We start from the raw sequence: 22,015 nt of genomic DNA, 5'->3' as shown, positions 1-22,015 counted from the left end.
GATACGGCGTTTCACGTCCATTGTCGCCATCCTGTGGCCACATGCCGCAACTGCGACACCCACACAATTTTATACAGACCCCAGAACTGGGGACCTTTCTCAGTAGGCATTCTTATGTGTGTGAGTATTTGTAATGCATATATAAGAATACAGATATATATTATACTAGTCAAACGTTTGGACACACCTTCTCATTTAATATTTTTCTTTATTTCCTTATTTAATTTATTTTCTACATTGTAGATTAATATTAAAGAAACTTCCAAAAAACTATTCCATAACTCTCCCTCATGAAGACACTGAGATTAAAATACCAAGAGTGTGCAGATCTGTCCTCAAAGATAAATGTGCTGCTTAGAAGAATCTAAAGTATAAAACATAGTCTGGTTTGCTTAACCATTTGTTCATGAGTCTCTATAGTTTTGATGTCTTCAATATTAAATTTACAATGTAGGAAAAAAAAAAGAACAAAGAAACTCTAGAAAAAAGGTGCAACCCGAACTTTTGACTGGAATAGAATATAGAATATATAACAATTTGCATCCGCAAGCTGTTGCCGGATGTTATTTTAGAAGCCAAATTTAACTAAATGCATGTTAATCTAATAACAGCAGAAAAACAGATCTGTCAGTAATCCAATGCACTTGGGTAATCTGATAATGGGAAAACTCATTCTAACAAAATCAAATACCTAACCAAAACCTAACCAAAGTTTTGAAAAGCTGAAGTTTTTGTGAGATATTAACATTACTGACCTCCACTGCACACATTTAAAATTGCAGGCTATACCACATCCAGAAACATTAGTCAGATACACTTCAACCCACATATCTATAGTCTCATCTCATCAGGTACTCACAATGATGATAAATACATTATCCCTATTGTCATATAGATCAAAAAGTCACACATTGTAAAAAATATATTTTATTTGACATAAAAATACATTTAAGACATCCCACCATGAACACAAACAAAATGTGTCCCCCCAAAAAGCAAGTACCAAAAGCCTGTTGTTACTCAATCCAGTCCTTGGGGACGCCAACATGGCCCACACTTAGACAGGATGGATGCCTGTATGGACATCCTAACTGGAAACAGGAAAGTTGTGGCCACAGGTTACATGTTCACTCCACATATTCATACCCACCAGGGTCAGAGAGGTTCAGGACCAGTACACCACAGATTGCCTAGATGGGTTGTTTTAAGGCCGTTATCCTGCCACCTAATCTCAATCCCTGACTCAGTCACACAGTCATACACTGTTTTTCCACAGCCTTCTATTCCTTTTCCTTAAAGTAAAAGTCACAAGACTTCCAGCTCTTCAGAGTTGGTTGAGTTGCTTTGCCACTAATCTGATATGTATTAGATTTGTGTCACTTTTACCTGCTGTGTGACTCTTCACTTGATTTATAGATGTATTATTTATAATGAATTTATTAATTATCATGAAATCATTATTATTATCATTAAAAATCACTGGATTCACACAACAGATCTGGCAACATTGAGAAAATGGGTAAAGAAGCTTCATTCAGCTATAAAGAAGCAGCCCAAGCAATACACAACACAAAGCACCTGCTACAGGTGTGCTGAAAGCTGGGACAGAGCAAAAATATGGATGAACCTGCTAAGCCCCGAGGACTGGATCAGCAACCATTGCCATAAGAGTCAGAGGCAGCATGGGGGCAGTGTGCTGAGGGCCTCTCAGCCATACAATCATCAGTTCACACAGTCAGTGCAAAGAATACTGCACAAAAGAAGGAACACATTCACAGTATGATAAGCAAAAGGTCACTGGGAGAAGATCAGAAGATTTCCCACACAAAAAAATCAGCACTGCTTTTCATTTTCAGCTGTGACCAAGTAGCAGCGCAAAAACACCACACTGAAGAACAAATTGAAGAAACTATAAAGTTCACAAGCTTAATTGTAGGTGAATATGTGCAAATGCCAGACTGAACAGGAGTTTGTAGCGTTTTTTTTCATCACTCTAATGCTAACAAGGAGTGTGTTTTATGTTTTATGAAAGGAGTGTTAGTGTGTGTGTGTGTGTGTGTGTATAAAGGGACTGGGAATTGTAGTAGTGTCTATAATATATATTTTTTTGTACATCACCCAGCATGTTATTGCTCAAAGGACTAGTTCTGTGCTTGTGCATTTAAGGGTCAGTTTGTCAGACAGTGATTAAGCCTAATCTTGGACTACACAGCATTTTGACATTTTGACTGTTTTGAAAAGGCAAATATAGGCTATGACTAGGCTTCATCGCTGTCGGGGAAATTGACCCTAAGACTTTAAGGGTGTGTATGTGTGTATGGTTGTGTTAGGTCATGTAGCGGGTGATGGCTCGGAGTGCATAAAGCAAAGCTGCCTGCAGCCTCGCCTCCATTAGCAGCAGGTTCACATGGACCTATAAAGAGAAACAGACCATCTGACTCTTAACACAGCGAACCATGCCAACACAGCACCGCATTTAGCAACCTTTTAAGTCCAGTAAATAAGCCTCACTTTTTGATTTTTTTCTTTTCATTTCTGTTCAACTGTGATGAATAGATTCTGCATTTGGATTAATAGCTGAATCATGAACATAGCGTTCTATAGCATCTACATAGTATTTTCACACCATCTAAATGCTCAAACTAGAGCTAGCTCTACTGTTATTCTAAAATATTAAGATTGTTGAGAATCAGCAGGCTAAAATGTGCAAGCAAGATCAGATCAGGAATTCTGTTATTTTTCATTAATATTATGCATTTTTTGTATTTTTAATACAATGGTGGCACTTCAGAACTTCTCATACTTGATGCTTCATTTCCACCATAAGAAGATGCTGTAGTTTCATTCTAATGCCTGTAGCTTCTCCACAATTTAAGTTGGAATGGAAAATTCCAGTTAAAAGCAGACAAATACAAAGCCTACTTCAGTCTTATATGCTGTATACTTTGAAAAGACAAATAAGCAGAAAGTATTGATGAATTAGCTTAATTGAAAAATAGCAGAAATTAAGGCTGTCTAATATTAAATATCAATAATTTAGCTTGAAATGGAGCCTCAGTACTATTCAACTGAATTCAATACTGTAGTAGAACGGTTCAGAACATAAAAACTCTCAATGATTAATGGACTGGCAGAGATATGTCTTGGAAGTTCTAATATTTGATGTGGCATTACATTTTGTACACCCACATTTAATGGTTTAGAGAATACCAACAGTAATTATACTTTAAAAAAGACTAGAAGTAAATAATACCCTCCCCATTACACACCTTTTCTGAATGGAGGAACTGTCTCCAGAACGAGGAGTACATTCTGAGCGTGGTCTTCTCGGGGTGACAGGCAGCAGTCTTTACAAAAACCTTCAGACTACGCTCCAGCAACTGGTTGACCTCACCATAGTCATAGTCATCATGCCTACACATACATGCAAAGACACATAAATACAAATGGGTCATACTGATGTTTTCATTCCAGTAATTACACAACCCTTTCGTGTGAGTGAACCCTTCTGTTGACCAGATGTGCTCTGAAATAAGAGACTGGAAATATAGAGCAGGTGCTGGAAATTAAAGCAAACAATATTTAGTACAGAACATAACTAAAAGCAGGAAGACGTTACTTTCAGGTTCCATAATGAAACATTTTTTTCTGCATTTAAGTAGAATTTTAGACACAATATTATTTCAATTAGGTAAAAAAAATTACATAAATGTATGTGTGTCTGATTTAATGATGGCATTAAATAATGTCAGCCTAGTATTTATCACTACTCAATATTAGAGAAATGTTATTGATTTATTTGACCTTTTTTCTTAAAAATAACTCAGAAACTAAAATGGAAAACTGTTTGTTTTTAAAAAACAATATCATGAAAATTAAACAAAATGTGATTTTAACATAATAAATTGATTAAACACATTTAAAGCAATTAACATTTTTATATAATTTTGCTCTTGTTTTAAACACAGCAATATTTACTACAAATGTACTTGAATATACTTGGTAACATTGATGTCTAACCTGATGCCATAGATGCAGTGTATGTAGTTCCAGAGTGCTTTGCGGAGAGTGGAGGTGTCCACGTGTGTGTGCATGGCCATGGTGTGATATGTCAGAGCACACACCACCTGGAACTTCTCATCCAGTAACTGAGCCATCTCCCCGTACAGCCTGTTCATCAGAGAGAAACCATGGTCTTCCCACGAGTAGTCCTGCACACAAATATACATAACATATACACACATATTACTGCAAGATCTGAGACAGGACATTTCACAGATATACAGTACCACTTATGTAATTTAGCTGATACAGGCAGATATGGAGGTGCCACATATTTATCAGTATCAGAAAAGTCCCAAACATTAAACTCCAGGATTTATTGATATGTTTTATACTGAAAATGTCAGATTAGTCTGTTGTGAGGGTAAACCTTCCAATACAGGCTGAGCTGGTGAATCTGTACAAAAACATTAATAGTTTTAAAAAACATTTAATGCATAGAATTCTGAGAAGTCTTTAGAGCAATAATATTTATATTTATATTATTTAAGAATACGTGAGTTTTTGCATTTTCTTTGAGTTTGGTAGTTGACATCTATGAACAATTATATTAACCTCTTAAGCTATGCAGAACCATTCAAATAAATGCTCTAAATGCTCTATATTTTTTATTTGTAATTAAGGAGAAATGTTGTCCGTAGTTTATAGAATAAATGTAAATTTTACTCAAACAAAATCAGAGAAACTAATTCAGAAAAAAAAGTGGTCACTTAATGTTTTCCAAAGCTGTATATATATTAGTGTGTTTGTGTGTGTATGGGTCAGTCAGGTGTGTATGCTGCACCTGAGCTCTCATGGTTGGTGGGGATTGCTCTCCTCTTGGACTGAAGTCCTGGTAAATGAAATCTGGATCTTGAACAAACCGTGAAATAGAATCAGGAAGGGCGGCTCGTACCACTGTGAGGGAGAGGTAGGTAAAGTTAGTGTACATGATGTGTGTAAAAGTGTACGAGTTTTTGTGTATAGCAGTGCACAAGCAAGCTATTAAAAGTATGCACCTTCTGCTGGTTCCAGTATACTCTCTGTTCTTTCTCTCTCAAAACGAGTAACCATCTCCTCTGGAGTAAACTCTTCCTCTTGCTGCTGAACCAGCATCATCTTCTCCATCAACAGCTGCACTTCATTGACAGCCTCAGTCCACTGTGGGACAGACACACTCACATAAGTAACCCATTTACAGCAGGTCAACTCAGGTTATCAGTCTGGTTATTTCGGTACATAATGACACATAAATATATATCTTATCTTTAAACGTCAGCTGAATACTCAGTTCTTTCGTCAGTAGTGATATCTATTATCTATTTCCACATGTTCTTGCACAGTGTCTATGTTCAGAATTGTGAATCACTAGCAGTAGGGCTGACGTGAGTCACTTCTCGTAGCATCAGAGCTCAAAGTATCTAGAATCCGGTGTCTATCTATAATACCTTTAGTCACACTGTATAAGAGCATCTACTAAACACCATAAATGTAGAGGTCCCAATGACACATGACTAAGTATTGGCATAGCTACTCATTCATGGTTTCTTCTGAAATCAAGGGTATTAAAGAGCTGTGTCTCATGCTTTTTTGGAGTAAATATCTCTGTCCAGAGAGGGTTTAAGACTAGACTTTGGTCTATATGCTGTGAGGATTTGATTGCATTCAATGACGGAGTTCTTGCTGAAGTCAGCATGATGAAAGAACACCACTCCACCTCATCCTAAAAGTATTGAATAGAGCACCACTTACTTTACAATCTTCAATATACAGAAGGAATTATTAATACACATGTTCAATGTTTCTTGAGATTTTATGTAAAAATGACTTCATTTCTAAATATTGCAATATACACCTCTGTAAAAAAAAAAAGGGACCACTTCAGTTTCTCAGATTTTGCTATTTATAGGTAAATGTTTGAGTAAAATGAACATTGTTGTTTTATTCTATAAACTATGGACAATATTTCTCCCAAATTCCACATGAAAATAGTCATTTAGAGTATTTATTTGCAGAGTTTCAGACCACAAATAATACAAAAAATAAAACAGAAAGTTCATATTCATAAAGTTTTAAGAGTTCAGAAATCAATATTTGGTGGAATATCTGATTTTTAATCACAGTTTTCATGCATCTTGGCATTGGCAGGTCTCCTCCACCAGTCTTACACACTGCTTTTAGATAACTTTATGCCACTCCTGGTGCAAAAATTAAAGCAGTTCAGTTTGATTTGATGGCTTGTGTTTATTCATTCATTATCAATTTAGTAAAATCAAAGAAACTTATCAAGTGGTCTCTTATTTTTTCCAGAGTTCTATATCATAAAAGAAATAACTTGAAACAGCATTCATTAGAACAGGTGACCAAAAACATAGCTTTCTAAAACCAATACAGTTGATTAACACCTTCAGATTTCTACACTATTCAACATTTCTATACTGTTTTATACTGTTTATATACAGTAACACTACATCTACTGTACCTCCTGTCGATTTGGGTCCTCTCGCTGAGGGGGAGGCGGCTGAGCGAGGCGTTCTGCAGGAGAAGCTGAAGGGGGGTGCTGCTTGGCTGTGCTGTCGGGCTCTGGGTGAATGCCACAGCCCCAGATAAAGGATGCTAAGGAGTGAGCATGGCTCATGAGAACCACAGCTTGAATCAGTTCAGCTAATGACCAGCGAGGATCAGCACCTGGACACACTAACTCCTGTGTACAAAAGACCAAACATGGAAAATATAGTTTAGTTAAAGATCACATTTTCTCCAGTTGCTGTCAAGATCATAAATAGTTTGAATGTATCATAAATATATCATGCACTTAATATGACTGTAATTTCTGCCAGTCACTTGTGTGTATGTTCACACAGGTAATTCTGGCCAGATGCTGGCAGTCACGATTATTACAACCCACTGTGCTGTCCACTGTGGCTGGAGATTCTTTCTATATTGGGGTAAATGATAGCGCAACTTGGATGTTAGAATGGAATATCCCATACACCTGTCACCAGATGGTTTTGCTAGAAATCAACAAGCTTCTGGCAGAATTCTGGTTAGATGTTTATACACTCTTCTGGGCAGAAGGTCATTCCAAAAGCTTAATGTTCGCCTGTTTAATCCATTTTACAAACATCTGTGAAGTGTATTTGGGGTCAAAGTCCTGTTGCAACACCCAAGAATCAAGTGTTTTGCTGATAGCCTGAAGTAATGCTTACAAACAGGGGTGTGCCATATTGTATCGTTCACAACATCGTCATAGTTCTTCAAATGATAAAAAAAAAATCCATATTGTGATCATTTAAAATTTTACTTTTTTTTTCTTCATTACATTTTTTGTTACATTATTATTTTATACAGAATGATAATCTTGGTCAGTTAAAGTTGTTTACAAAATAGAAAAAAATGTTTATAGATGTTTTTTATTCTACTAGAGGTACAAAACTGTTTGTTTAGCTTTAAAAGTATGTTCTTGAATTTTTTAAGAACTTTTCTTATCCTGCTCCAAAAAAGAGGACAGTTTCCACAATGAGTGTATGTAAACTTCTAACCACAACTGTAAATTAGAAAGCCTTTTCTGTATGCTAATTAGGCTACATTCAGAAAACACATTACCTGGATGTGTTCCTGGGTGATAAGCCATGGTCTGTGAGCTAGCAGTTTGTTGAGAGTCTGCAGACGCTGGATTTTTGGAGGAGCACAGTGAAGACCTCTGAGCCAGGACTCATCACCGCCGGCCAACTGAAACGCAGAGCTGTGCAGCTTCACCAGGTATGAACACTGATGACGTGCAGACGCCTGCGTAGACACACAGAGTGCAACATCACTATCCTGCAGAAACTCTCACACTCACAGATATGCAATCAGTCTGGAGAACATCAAGCGTGGCATCTTCTCTCACCATGATGATAATGTAGTGTCTCCATGGCAGCGGTAAGGGGCCATCTGGCTGCAGCAAGGCATTCTGGGTACGCAAGAAACAGCCCAAGTAGGCAGGATGCAGTCCCATAATTGTGGCAATGTGATCAGCATGACTGACCGACAACAGGGTGTCTGTCATCACCTCTTGCCTCGCTCCCTCATCCAAAATCTGACCAAGGAACAAAACAACACTGATGTAAAAATATGAGAAAAATGTAAAAACTACAACTAATACTACTGGCACAATTATACTGCTCACAAACTGAACAGAACCAACTGTTGCACAAAAACCTTCCAAAATATCAACTTTACAGGAGAAGAAAGAAACATTCCTAACTTTCGCTGGAATTTAATGTATAATTTAAAGGCATTTTGAAGCATTTCTATTCAGGACTGTCATTGAATTTTAGAGATGATACACACCACTTGAGCTGGAATGAAGGCACTAGGCCCCGAGGGCAAAGGCTGAGGGACCTCAACAGCACTCTCCTCCTGAGAGAAAGAGAGAGGATTATAGAGATAATAATTTTTTATGCATTTTTAAACTAGCATACAGCTTTCTGTAGTAAACTGGTAAGAGTTATGCAATATGACAATATTGTATTGTATTGTCATAAATGTTATCATAATACATTGTATAGTTTTATATAATTTATATCATTTTATGTCAACTGTGTAGTAGATATCGAAAACTGACTAGGCCTGTCATGATAACTATTCTTGCTATATTTTTGCTATGTTTTTCTTGTTTAATTTGATGGAATAGGACAAATCTTGAGTACAAAAAGGCCTATCACCATAATGACAGATCATTCCAAAAATTATTGTGATTAATTATATGATTGTCAATTTCAGACCATTTACATAATGATATGACATAATGATAATAGAACAGCATAACAAAGCATTCACACCTTTGTACTTAATCATTGTTTGTGAAATATATACTATTTCTTCAATTACTGCAGTCAACACTGTGTGTATGGAGTCATGGGTATTAAAGCATTGGTCTGGTATTGCACGACTGGCTAAAATACAGTTCACTGATATATATGTAAACAAACATACCATATAAACACAACGTTTTTGAGGTCATGTTTATTAATTGTATGATAAGTTGATAATGTAAATATTGTGACAGTACAGCCTGAGTGCAAACTACTGTAGGTTAGCTACTAAATATGGAAGAGTATGTGAATACCTAGCTTAGCTAACTCCACTCCTGCATTTAGTGACTAAAATTTAGTCTGTCAAAAATTGCATTGTAAAACAAAAAAAAAAGAAGAAGTATAAATATAGTGATATAACCCAACAGTTTTCTCATATCATCCAGCCTTAAATTTTAGCTTATGTATATATTTTAAGTGCTTTTATACATAAACCGCTGCCTAAGGAAATCTAGCAGGATCATGAAGGAGCCCTCCCACCCAAACCACTGCGGAGAAACCGTTGCGGAGTGGAAGGATGCTCAGAAGCTTGAGGACCAGAACCAGCTGGTTCCGAGACAGCTTCTTCCCCTGGGCGACCATGCTAAGGAACAGCCAGTAGAACAGTAGTGTTCTGCCCAACCCACCCCGCTGCAATCTGTACAAACTTTTGCACCCTGCACTTCTCTTCACACTGTACCCACCGGCCTGTCCCATATTTATCCTACACACAGCATTCTGCTCCCTGTACTTCCCACACAACTCAATCTGCACTTTTCTGAACTATTACTCATAGTTACTCTGTTATCTATTGGACTATCTCTGCACTTTTGCACACATACTCTAGATATCTAACGTTATATTTAACGTGTATCTGTGGAATACCACTTGTCTATAAGGCTATAATGTAAGTTACTGTGTGTATTGTGTATACTGCAAAGTGAACTGTATATTTCTATTTTATTTTATTATTCTACTCTGTTGCAAATATAGTTATCCACATAGTGGGAACCTGTACTAAAGTTGTTCACTCACATATACACCCGTACTCTGTGACGTGACAAAAAAGAAATCAATCAAACATTCAGTCAGTAAAGTTTAAGTGTGTACAGCAGGACTTGGCCCTTTAACTAATCCGTTTCTGTTATGCAGTAAACATTTCTCTGTACAGTAACTCTACAGTAAACTGACTGACAGTAGTGTGGATTACAGACACTGACATTATTTACAGTAATAACAGCTCGACCTGCAGTCTCTCAGCTCCAGCTAACGTTACAGAAACCTCCCCCTTTAAACGCCGGTGAAACACTAAACCCGGACTAAACCGGGGATCAGGGCTCCACTAACACACTCACCTTCATCAGACAGTGAGAGCGGGGCTGCGGGGCGGCGCTGTAGGGGATAGGAGTTCTGGTTCTGGTCGGCGCTGAGATCCAGTCTGAACTCGGCTCGGCTCCGCTGCCGGACTGTCGCTGCAGAAACAGGAAGTGCGCTCCGGGTGGGCGGGGCTCCCTGATTCCACAGCGGCGGCTGTTGCATCACTTCAGGCTGCAGCGTGACGCAACCGCCCAGCAACCGATACCCACCACTGCTGCGGGCGCGTCTCAACCCGACACAAGCTGACTTGATGACTTGCTGCCTACACTTGCTATCTACCCTAGAAAGCAGCGTAGTGGTGAAGGTCTTTGTATGCTGTATCTGAAGCATGAAGGAACGAAACTCCCTGACAATCCCTGAGTTATCAAGGTACGAGGAGCTCACTGCTAGTTACGATCATTTAGAGGTGTTGTTATTAGGCTATTAGCTTTTATTATTATTTCAACCCGGTTGAATTAGGTAGTATTAGTAACTAGTATGCAATTGAGACACTACATTTTTGTATCTATTTACAATCTAGAAAGAAGTTAACTGCACTTCATTGTCTTGTTCTTGTACTAATGATAACACCCATATGAAGAAAACATTTATGATAATATTTAATGCATTTCTAAAAAAATGTACTTGTATGAAAAAAATATGAAAATGAATTAATGTGGTGCCTTTGTTTGAAATAAAAAGAAATACAAGCCCATCTATTTCTTGTCCATGTGGGCAATCATGTAGAATCTTTGGCTAGATGGCAGCATTATTTCTAAATTTCAGAAAACTCAATTTGAAAAATAGCTGAAGAACACTGCCTTTTACAACAGCCCAACGAGCCAAAACACTGTCACAAAACCTCTATAAATTACTTTAGGAAAAGCAAGCTGAAGCTTTAGGAATGGCCCTCACAGTCCTTTGAGATAAACACCACTGACAACCTGTGGATAGACCTTAAACATGCTGTGCAGCAAGACAGACCTAAAAGACCCTGTTTACACTTAGTCACATGACTAGTATCTGGATTGTATCCTGATAGGGTTTTAGCCACAAGCATATTTGCAAGTTTCGATATCTGCATCAATAAATGCAGCCTTAGGATGATGTATACAACATGCATTATAAATGATAATAATCTAAGCATTTTCAGCATTTCTTCTTGTATTTTGGTGAAGTTTGCAGTTTATTATTATAGAGGTTGTATTTGGCAGCCTGGCTCAGGCCTAAAATGAGGAACTGCCAGCAATTCTACAGACCCACTGTCTAGTGTCTAGTGTACAAGTCCCCACTTGTACTTTAATTAATTCAACCCCCATCCTGTTTTGTAAAACACACACACACTGGCATACTGTGAGCCCCATTTTACCCTCTTTACCTGGGGATCCTAATCATGCGGTTTGCTTTAAGGTGTGTGCAATAACTGGTGATTCCACATCTCTCTACAAAAGTCCAATAGTCCTTTTATTTATTATAGTTTAATATTTTTACAACACATTAGCATTTGTATGATGTAAATGAAGTTAAGATTGGAAATTCTGTGCAATGTAGTATACTGAGGAAATCTATTGAAGTCAGTGTAACTTATTCTCTGACTTATCACAAGATAAACACAGCAGTGTGTAGTAAAATACTTAAAACACACAAAGAAAGAAAATTACAGACACAAGGCAGATATTTATTGAAGTGGAACAAGCTGATTGGTCTTTAAATGCTTGTTTAGTGTTGTGTGTGTGTGTGTGTGTGTGTGTGTTTGTCAGTGTGTGTGTGTGTTTAATTACTGAGATTGTTTTTCCCGGAGTATTTTATTTCAGAAAATAAACCAGTACTCACACTTGTATTTCCAGTCCAGTTTTATATTAAATAACATTATATATATACCTCATATAAAATAAACAATACTTTTTCGTTTGGGCTCAAGATAAAGTGAAAGACGTTTAGAGACAGAGAACATATTTAACATAATATTCTCTTACATAATGGTTCCTGCAGGCGTAAGAATAGTTCTCAGCTTTATTTTAATGCACAGCGGTTATTTCTGGAAAGACTGTTGGATGTGAACAAGCATCTTCCCTTTCACACAACTGTACCATTAGAACCAGGTCTATCAGGACCATCACGATGATCAGTGCTTCATCCTCATCAAATTTTGTGATGAAAGCAAAAAGGTAGAGGAGAAGAGAGGAGGAACATGAGCACAGGGGTAGAGGTCACAGGAGGTGACTCAGCGGTATTTTACAAAAGGTGTGAGGGGTGGTGAGAAATGGCGAAGCTCTCTCAGACAATCTTGTTCTCCAGAGCAGCGATCCTCTTTGTTACTCCATCCAGTAAAACACATGTTAAGGAAACACTGTAAAACACTTATTTTCATTACAGGTACTGTCAAGTAATGGCATCTATTATGTTTTGAGGAAAACCATGACATATATTTACAGGGTCACTGTGGGCAGACTGGATTTTGTGCATAGCAATGTTTATAAATGTGTAAAGGGGCATTTTAAAACGTAATGCAGGTGTGAGCTGCATTATGAGCATTGCTGCAAGCCACATTGTCTTGTACCATCAAATTTTACAGTCAGCTGTCATGGTGCCATGATTGGAATGATTGCTCTAATGAATGTTTTCACTTCCAAAAAACATAAGAACCCACATTGCATTTGTACAGCAGGATCATGCTTCTGCATATTGTCCTCGCATTTAATATGTTTTTGGCCTTCAAAACAGATATTACTAATATTATTTGTATGTTAGACAGTACAATGCACAAAAATATTTACTGCTAGGATAGAAATAACATGGGCATAAGGAGCTTATATAATACAAATTAATATATTTTATAATTTGTATATGATAAGAGTCCTGGAATTGAACTGCTGCCTGTTTTTCATGTCTAATATCTGACATAGAGTTCCAAATCTAAGACTTCCAGAAGGTCTGATGTCTTTTCTCACAAAATTGGCGCCATTCACAAAGACAATGGGCATAGGGCAATTTTCTGTTTCATTTAAGAATTTAACCCTTTTGCTTAAATACACATAAACTGAGAATATTGCAGAACTAACTAAGAAATTGCAGTTTCCCTATAAATCATTAGGCCTCATCTGAGGGTCTAGGTCTAGAATGACCTAAGGGTGCATATTTATATCTACTGCATTGGATGCTTTCTTTACACCAGGCATTCTCAGCTTAGCAATTGAATGTACAGTTTGGTGATTTACCTTGCTCAAAAACACATACACACCAGGTAGTTGCAGAAGACTTTGAGCAATGAAACCACTAAACTGTGGTGTACTATAATGATTTAGACACATTCACACATACTTACCCTCTTGATACCTAAAATCATACAGTGCATGCATGTGGGAAAAGGATATATTTCTTTGTTAATGCTTGTAGTGCCTCCTCCACTTTCTTCTGGAACTTGGTAATTGAATCACATTCACAGGGGTCCTCCACTGCAAGCACAGGAACAGTAAGAGCAGTGAGTGTATGTCTAGTATTTCAGAGACACATGTTTAAAATAATTGTTTTTTTATTTTATTATAGAGTTAGGTGTTAAACCTGGACAAGTGTTGATTTGCAGCTTCTTGGCGATTTGGTTCATGGTTTTGAAGTCAGCAGTGTAGAAGTAATGGTCTCCAATAGGTTCAGAGGCGATCTCTTTCAGTTCATCCTCGACAGCGTTTCCCACTCCCACAGCATACATGTTAAAGCCTGAAATACAACCCATAACATGTAAGCAGCACTCTCTCATAGCACGTGTGTTCTAAGCTAATCTAATAATCAAAGCCTTTTACCGTTCTCCTTGGCTTTTCTTGCTGCATCTCCAATGTAGTCCTGAGATCTGCCGTCTGTGAAGACGATGCCCACCTTGGCCACTCCCGGCCTGGCACCCTGACCGGGTGTGAAGCTGTTGTCCAGCAGGAAGCGGAGAGCCTGGCCAGTCATGGTCCCGCGCTCCATGTAGGCCATCTTCTTCACTGCGTCTTTCACGTCCTTCTTGCTGTTATGGCGCCCAAGAGGAAACTCCTGCTTCACAGAGCTGGAGTACTGCACCAGGCCCACGTGTGTTCCCCTGTCTGACACATCCAGCTTGTCTACGATCTGGTTAATAAACTTCTTCACCAGCTCAAAGTTCTCTGGCCTCACACTCTTTGACCCATCAATCAGGAAGACCACGTCTGTGGCAGTATCACTGCAGGCTGGGACAAGGAGAGGAGCAAGAAGTTACAGTTATGTCTCAATCATGTCTCAATTGAAAATCTGAATAATGTAATATGTGTATTATATAAAGATGGATCTACATAATTTTATTTTGAATAGTAACATACACTTTATGGACAGTAAATTATTGGGAAACCCTAAAAATCAAGGGTATTGAAAATAGTTTAAACTGCTTTTGATGGAGTAACTGTACAGAGACCAGAGCATTTCAATAGGGATTTGATTGCATTCAATGACAAGAGCATTAGTGAACACCTCATTTTTAACTTCTAATGCCAACTGGACAGAATTGGACGGAATTTGAATGGAGTACCATCATTCCAGTGAGGCAAGTTTAAGTTTAAGACTAACTAAAATACAGTCAGAGAACTGCTATTGTAGATGAATGTGATTTTGGGCCATTTTCCACTCTATAACATATGCCCAAATCAGTTAATACACCAGTTTTCCCAAAGGGATTAGGACATCCCTTTAGTCTTCTAGTCTATGCATTGTAGGCAGAAGTTCTGGGATGCTTGCACATTTATATTTATTTCCCAGGGAATGCATTACACTAGATTATGGAGCATTGCTGTGAAGATTTGATTGCAATCAGCTACAAGAGAGATGTTGTAAGTTCAAGACGTTGGATGACCACCATCCAATCTCATCCTAAATGTATTGGATGGAACACCATCATTCATATACATATCATAAACTCAATTTAGGGGGCTTTATACTAATCTAGCCCCTGTCTGGTCTTAGGTATGGTACCAATAGGTCCAGAGAGTCCTATTTTATTGGCAGTACTCTTGTGTGAGTGTAAAATGTTGGCATGTGGATGAAAACACTCAAAAGTACACTTAATGAAATATATATTACAGACTTACAGACATTTACCCAGCACACATATATACTCACCACTGCAGGTACGACCATCTGCCTTGAGTGTGTGGCCCTCCCTGCAGGCACACTTGAACGATCCAGGCACGCTGATGCAAATTTGCTCACAGTCGTGATCACCTGTCGCGCACAGGTCGGACACTGTGCCGCCGCGGGTGTCACGCACACACACACACAGAGTGGTAGGTGAGAAGGGTGAGTTAGAAGGGAGAGAATAAGACTATGTGAGAGGAGAACTGGAAAAGTGAAGAACTGGAGGAGTAAAAATGAGTAAAAACACTGACATGCCAAGAGTCAATGGATAGTATGTTATTTGTTACCTCAGGGGATGGCTTAGGAACACCCACAACTGTATACATTGTGAGGTATTATCTTGTAAGTAAGTTTAACACTAGCCAGTGTGTTCTTGAGTAAGGTGTGATATGAGTAAGGCTTAATAGTAAGTGCCAAATGGATGGGATGTAACATTTCTGAAATTGTCTGGATATTTAACATTCCTCGATACAGTGTACCAGAAATACATCATAGAAGGCATTACCACCTACAGTGAACAGCGCAGTGGGTGAAAATGATTGTGACCAGCGACATCTGGCTAGAGTAGTCTGTGCAAGCATATGAGTGACTCAAAAATCAGATCCACATTGTGTTATTTAGCTTCCATGAGACATGACAAGTCTCAAGGCACAGTACTAGCTTTCATGGAGCATGGAAAATGATATTAGTTCCTGTCCCATGATTTTTGGCATATCAGTGTATGTGAGTCACATTTTAATGATTTGCTGGGCTCTCACTGCTCATAACGACAGCAAATCTTTAAAGCAGACTGAAACACATCAGAAATCAGGCACTTGACTGCTTGGCGAATGACTTTCGTAGGGTTGTAATGTGGTTTCAGGTGCCTGTTGCTCTGATGCAAGTTTACTACAGCACTGGTTCTCAACTTTCCCTCAGGTTTCTGTTCCGTGATCTGCTTTTTAGTTCAAAAACCTTGTAACTCTATGATTTGTAAGCTTTTTAGACCATTTAAAAAAACTAATTTATGTGTGAGACCTTATGGTGAACAAATGTACTCATAAGAGTTCTGATGAATTTCCGCTTAACTTCTAGTTGCTTCTGATTAATACTATTTTGGATGCTGAGAACCACTGCCCAACACTGTCTACATTCACATCACTGACCACAACATGCTTCATTTCCCCTTTCAGCAGAGGCACAATGCTGCCTTCTGGAGACAAGACAGAAAAGAGCACTAAAAGACTGCATGCCTTCTGATGACTCTCTCTCTCTCTCTCTCTTTATGCTACACATTTACTTTTGACCCTGCTGATGAAGACAGATGATGGTGGGAATCCTTCCTGAGGTGTCTGGTCTTCTATATTTCCTTCTATAATCTCCCTTGTTCTCCCTCTTCTACTTACCACAGAAGGCCTCCTGGAACTTCTTGGTGAGCTTCTCGATGAGGCTGTAGCTCTCCACGTAGTCTGTGTGCTCCTCCAGGGGGTCACTGGCCAACTGCTTCAGTGTGTTCATGTCCACTCGGCCCACGCCAATGGCAAATATCTCAATGCCTGCCTCTCGGGCTTTTGCTGCAATGTCACGCACATTGTCCTGTGGTCTTCCGTCAGTCACAATGATGGCGACCTGAGATAAGAGTCAAGAAGTACTGTTTGAAGCCTATTCATGTATCAGCAAATAGAGGGAGAAACAATAAGCCTTATTCAACGTTAAATATGGATATGGATGTGTGATGGTGATTGTGATATTGATGAAAGTTGTGATATGCACTTAATAAAAAAGACGTAAGGCGCAGCATTGTAAACAGCTGTAAATAGCTTAAATATTGTGTTTCTTATTAAGTTTCTTCATCATCATGTTCATATGGCAGTTCTAAGAGTTTACTAGATCTATTGGCTACTATTCATCCACAGTTTCTAGAATTTCTAGAACAGAACTGCTCCCTTAATTCCACACGTCCACAAGCTTTTAAATATGGTTTACTATTACAGACACTAAGCATTAATGAGCCTTTACAGATTCAGCTAGAATGTAGCAGTACACAGAGGAAACTGTGGTTGCAATGCAGGTGTTCTGCTGGTTGTTTAGAAAGAAAACCTGCAGTCACACAGGCTTTTGCAGATAAAACTGGGCATGCCTGCTGTGAACAGTTCCATGCATTTGAATGTAAGAAGCACTGTTCACATAATATGCAAAGCCTATAGCAAGTATCTTAACCACAATGATTTCGTTTTGTTATTTCATGCAGAAATAAGAAGATATATGTGATGGACACCACATAAGAGATTATCTTATCTAGTGCAGTTCCTTTCTTATCCTCTAGATGGTATCTCTGACCTTGCTGATATCTGGGGATTTGCGTGCCCCCTCTGCCTCGCTGAAGGCCACATTCATGGAAAACTGAATAGCCAGGCCAGTCATGGTCCCGGAGGAGAGCGGCTCAATCTTGGACACGGCCTTGATCAGGCCAGCCTTTGTCTTGTGGGACTTCAGGGACACCTCATTCTTCACCCGGCTGGCGTAGTTCACCACACCCACACGTGTAGCGTCGGGCCCCACATCCAGACCCTCGATGACCTTATTGAGGAAGACTTTGACCTGCTCAAACTCAGAGGGCCTCACACTCCGAGAGCTGTCGATGATGAACACCAGGTCGGTGGGCTTGGTGTTGCACAGTCCTGCAGCTACAGAGAACAAGGGGAAAGAGAGTCAGGAGAGATGAAAAGGAACAAGCATAGCCCTGGAAAATGCATAGTTTACACCAAGTTACTATTTTAATTAAATGCTTTTTTCATTTTTACTCTTAATAAAAGAAGATGTGCTATTGAACGACTTTTTGGCTGGTTTTTAAACGGTTCTTTGAGAAATGCCATGGAAGAACCAATTTTGCATCTATAAAGAAACATCCTAGTCAGTCTACATTCTTATGTGGGACTCACATTCTTATGTGTGAAATTGATTAGGTGGGTTCCAGCTGGTTTCTACATGTGTTTTGAGTTCTCAAACGGACCCCATCTTTTAACCCCTCCTGTTCCCTTCGTTGACCCTGATGGAGCCAATACTGACTTCCATATATGAGAACATCATGAAACCTGTGAACAAAAGTTTCTGCTTCACAGTTGGGCTACTTATACATGCCCCACATGGGCATTTTATCTGGGGTGTTTGTAATATCAGCTGTTTTTTGCTTTTTCATCAGTCAATTTTGGTATTTTTAGTACCTGCTCATTGTGGTTCCAATAAAACCTAATAGGGACTAAAGCATGATGCATAAACCTCTCAGAAAGAATCATCACTATGTGTGTTACTGTATCATCATTCTAAAAAATATAAAATATAGCAATGCTGTTTTGTGATGTTAACAACTACATTTTGAGGAGGAACTATGGTTATGAAAAATTAACTATGTACCAGCTATCAAAAAGTGAGTAGAGTCAAGTACAGTTAAGTAGTGTAGGTGCCATGTAATGGAAATGTGCAATTAGAGATATCACTTGATATGAAGCTTCCTTATCAATCTAAATGTTCTTCTCTAGAACCCTAAGAGTGTATGAAAAGGAGGGATTATGGTGTGGATGAAAAGCTGTATAGTAGTGTTATCTATGAACACCATTAAATCAGGTTAAATGCTGGTATTTAGTCATAAAATATCAGTTTTTACAGCTAAAACTGAAGTTGGATGTATTGTTGAGATGTGTTTAAACGTTTAAAAAAGTTTTAAAATGTTTTAAATGTACATTTTAAATGTGTCAATGTATATATACTTATGTATACAGTTTTATTGTTTTATGTTTAAAAGTAGCATAGCATGGTATTTTAATCAAAAAGTAAAGACATAACTTATGGTCTCTGATCATGACACTGCAAAATAACCATATATCTTGGTTTGGTTTTGTAAGAGAATGTTCCCTTTTCTTTGCTATGGTTTTACTCAACCCAGTGGCCGGCAGACTCTCTGAATCAAACAGGCTATAGTTCTACATTACATCCCACAGCATATATATTCCAGCACCAGACACCCCAGAGACACTAACTTACAAGTAGTTTTTGTCTAAAGTGATGTATGAAGCTGATTAAGGAAAATAAAGATCAGAGTACAGTAAAGAGTATCAGTGTAATTCACTGCGGGAGTTCCTTGTCAGTTCTGACTGTTGGTTTATTCACTCTAGACAGTTTGGACTAGCTGTGTGAGTTCAGAGAGCGAGGCTGATGCTGGAGCTGTGTGTGTATGTGTGTGTGTGTGTGTGGTGGGGGGGTCTATAGAGTCAGCAGGCAGCTCAATGAACGTACAGTGCTGGCACGGTACATAATAACTCCCATTGATTATACATCCAGGCACACGCACGTATACACACACACACACACATAAAATCACAGTAAAGGACTTCTTTGTACACAACTGTAGCAATACTGGGAACACGTTTCCATAAGTTATTTTTCATTTTGTAATTTTTTTTATGTAATCATTATATCATTAAGGTCACACAAACATTTTCATTAATTTATTAATTAATAAAAACTTAATAGGAGTTTTAATAGGAGTTTTAAAAGAAGGCACTCTACACAGATTTTATATCATGAAGCATTTGTATTTGTCTTAAATGTAACAAAAAACTTCTAAAATAGTTAATTGTCAGCTGCATAATTTTGACTCACTCCTTAAAATGTTTAAAAAACAATAAACATCAAGTAACATAATACAGAAATATGATCATTTATGTTTGATCTCTATTTCTGTCCATCTGTTTATCTACAAACCCATATGTCTATTTATCTATGTACATAACCATTTGTTTATATGTATATGGCTATCTGCCCATCTATTTATTAGGTGTATGTGTCTGTCTATATCAGCCTGCCTGTCTATCTTTCTATATATCCATCCATCCATCCATCCATCCATCCATCCATCCATCCATTCATTTCTGTCCATCTTTTTATCTACATAACCATCTATCTATATGTATATGGCTATCTATCTCTCTGTCTATTGTATGTGTGTGTCTGCTTGTCCATCTGTCTATCCAGCCACCATTTGACTATCTACCTGTTTAGTAATAAATCTATCTGTCTTTCTCACTCTCAATCTATCAATCCTTGTGTTGTTATTATAGTTACAGTGTTAAATATTCCTGCAGGTAAAATGAAGATCTATCTATTTCTGTCCATTTATTTATTTAAAAACCTATATGTCTAGTATATGTATCTATGTACATAACCCTTTGTCTATATGTAAATGGCTATCTGCTCATCTATTTATCCATTTATCTCTTCATCTATTAAATATGTGTATGTATAAGTCTGTCTTTATTGTTACAGTGTTAAATATTCCACAGGTAAAATGAAGATGCGATGAGAGTAAGCAATTAGAAACACTGGGACAGGGTGAGAAAAACGCACAAGAAAGTTACATTTATAAATCTATCACCACATTCCAGCATCTGTGCAGAAAAACCAAGGTCCTGCTGCACACCAGCTTCTGATCACCCATTCAGTGTTAGCCTACAAATAGTAACTAGGTCCTGATGATGATTCCACCTGAGAGCTGAATTAAAGTCTAATCAGTCTAAAGCTGCAGATTAATCCACTGATGGATCTGATTAGAGATGTGATTGCTTTTCTCACCCATAGCAGCAGCATGTCTGAAGTCCACAGTGGCTTGAGCTCCCAGGATGCAGAGCAGCATCACAAACCCCAGCAGCGCCATCCTGAATGCAGCGGGACTCCTAACGACAGGCTCGGCTACCAGACACAGACTGATTCACACACTGAGAGGGACCCTCAGGTTATCAATACACTGTCTCTCTCTCTCACACACACACACTCACTCACTCACAGATATACACATACACACCCTGTAGGTTTTTGAGACGTCCCCCTTGGACCTGTCGCCATAAGGTGTGTGTATGCAGGGAGGAGGGGGAAATACCTTCTCCAAAAAAAATTTGGATAGAAGTTTGGATAGGAAAGACAAACACACCTTGATCTGGGCAGTGTGTGTATGTTTGAGTGTGTGTTGGTGTATGTATGTGTGCATATACAGTGGACCAGGTCGGTTTGGGGCCTGGGGAGGGGCCACAGAGTTAGGGTCGGCCTCAAATAAACATTCAGATGAATCTGTCTTTTCTAGCCAGTTTTCCTCTCAAATTAATCTCACACACACGCGGGAATTTATGCACAGGAAGTGTGCGGGAAGCATGAGTGCCATACTAACACAGCTAGTCCTGTTCCAGTTTGTAAGTGCACCCTGCATGCTCCACATCATGCCTTCTGCTGCCTTACGCAAGTGTATGTATGTATGTATGTGTGTGCATGCGCACTTGCACATCAGCACACATAAGTCTGGACAACTTCTAGGAAAGTGTGCCGATCTCGTTAAGGATTCACTATGCACGTGTGTGTGTGTGTGTGTGTGTGTGTGTGTGTGTGTGTGTGTGTGTGTGATAGTACAGCCTGTACTTGATGTATATGATCAGTATAGACAGGTGAATGTGTGTGTGTTTGTAGTGGCTCAATGGTTTCTTTTAGAACTTCCTGCTGCTGATACACAGTTAGTCTGTGTGCATTCAGTCAGTCAGTCCACACTCAAACTGAACACCTAATAGACCTGTATAGGCCAACAGTCAAAAATACACACACACTATTGCTATTTTAAATGT

General features: G+C 38.6%; 3 protein-coding genes across 4 annotated transcripts in view; 1 reads left to right on the top strand and 2 right to left on the bottom strand.

Moving 5' to 3' along the window:
- The window catches only part of rad21b (RAD21 cohesin complex component b), a 634,821-nt gene that overhangs the window by 487,048 nt on the left and 125,758 nt on the right, over positions 1-22,015 (top strand). The window lies entirely within an intron of this gene.
- Positions 912-10,403, bottom strand: sesn2 (sestrin 2). Its single transcript, XM_007245682.4, has 10 exons — positions 10,235-10,403; positions 8,377-8,445; positions 7,934-8,122; positions 7,648-7,830; positions 6,524-6,745; positions 5,061-5,202; positions 4,847-4,959; positions 4,021-4,211; positions 3,270-3,414; positions 912-2,413 (listed from the first exon to the last, which is right to left on the bottom strand). Exons 1-10 carry the CDS (start codon positions 10,238-10,240, stop codon positions 2,327-2,329), a joined length of 1,347 nt encoding a protein of 448 aa, XP_007245744.3. The 5' UTR covers positions 10,241-10,403; the 3' UTR covers positions 912-2,326.
- Positions 11,893-21,218, bottom strand: matn1 (matrilin 1). 2 transcript variants are annotated; one of them, XM_022683288.2, is made up of 8 exons: positions 20,982-21,214; positions 17,694-18,040; positions 16,760-16,982; positions 15,360-15,482; positions 14,033-14,437; positions 13,797-13,949; positions 13,610-13,690; positions 12,071-12,562 (listed from the first exon to the last, which is right to left on the bottom strand). In XM_022683288.2, the coding sequence occupies exons 1-8, from the start codon at positions 21,061-21,063 to the stop codon at positions 12,513-12,515; spliced, it is 1,464 nt and encodes a 487-aa protein (XP_022539009.1). In that variant the 5' UTR covers positions 21,064-21,214; the 3' UTR covers positions 12,071-12,512. The 2 variants fall into 2 exon arrangements, with proteins under 2 accessions (XP_022539010.1, XP_022539009.1); XM_022683289.2 differs by lacking the exon at positions 15,360-15,482 and having other exon boundaries at positions 11,893-12,562; positions 20,982-21,218.

Source organism: Astyanax mexicanus, chromosome 3 (genome assembly GCF_023375975.1).
Source record: "Astyanax mexicanus isolate ESR-SI-001 chromosome 3, AstMex3_surface, whole genome shotgun sequence".
Classification (NCBI taxonomy): domain Eukaryota; kingdom Metazoa; phylum Chordata; class Actinopteri; order Characiformes; family Acestrorhamphidae; genus Astyanax; species Astyanax mexicanus.
This window is presented reverse-complemented; position numbering and strand designations above follow the sequence as displayed.

Excerpts from the sequence above, each read along its gene's own strand:
- sesn2 (XM_007245682.4), bottom strand. Across the intron at positions 8,123-8,376 it reads CCTTCATTCCAGCTCAAGTG|ATTTTGGATGAGGGAGCGAG; the intron begins GTGTGTATCATC and ends TTCCTTGGTCAG. Across the intron at positions 6,746-7,647 it reads TCACCCAGGAACACATCCAG|GAGTTAGTGTGTCCAGGTGC; the intron begins GTAATGTGTTTT and ends TTTTGTACACAG.
- matn1 (XM_022683288.2), bottom strand. The coding sequence starts at position 21,063 with ATGGCGCTGCTGGGGTTTGTGATGCTGCTCTGCATCCTGGGAGCTCAA. Across the intron at positions 18,041-20,981 it reads CAGACATGCTGCTGCTATGG|CTGCAGGACTGTGCAACACC; the intron begins GTGAGAAAAGCA and ends TGTTCTCTGTAG. Across the intron at positions 15,483-16,759 it reads GTTCCAGGAGGCCTTCTGTG|TGTCCGACCTGTGCGCGACA; the intron begins GTAAGTAGAAGA and ends GCGGCGGCACAG.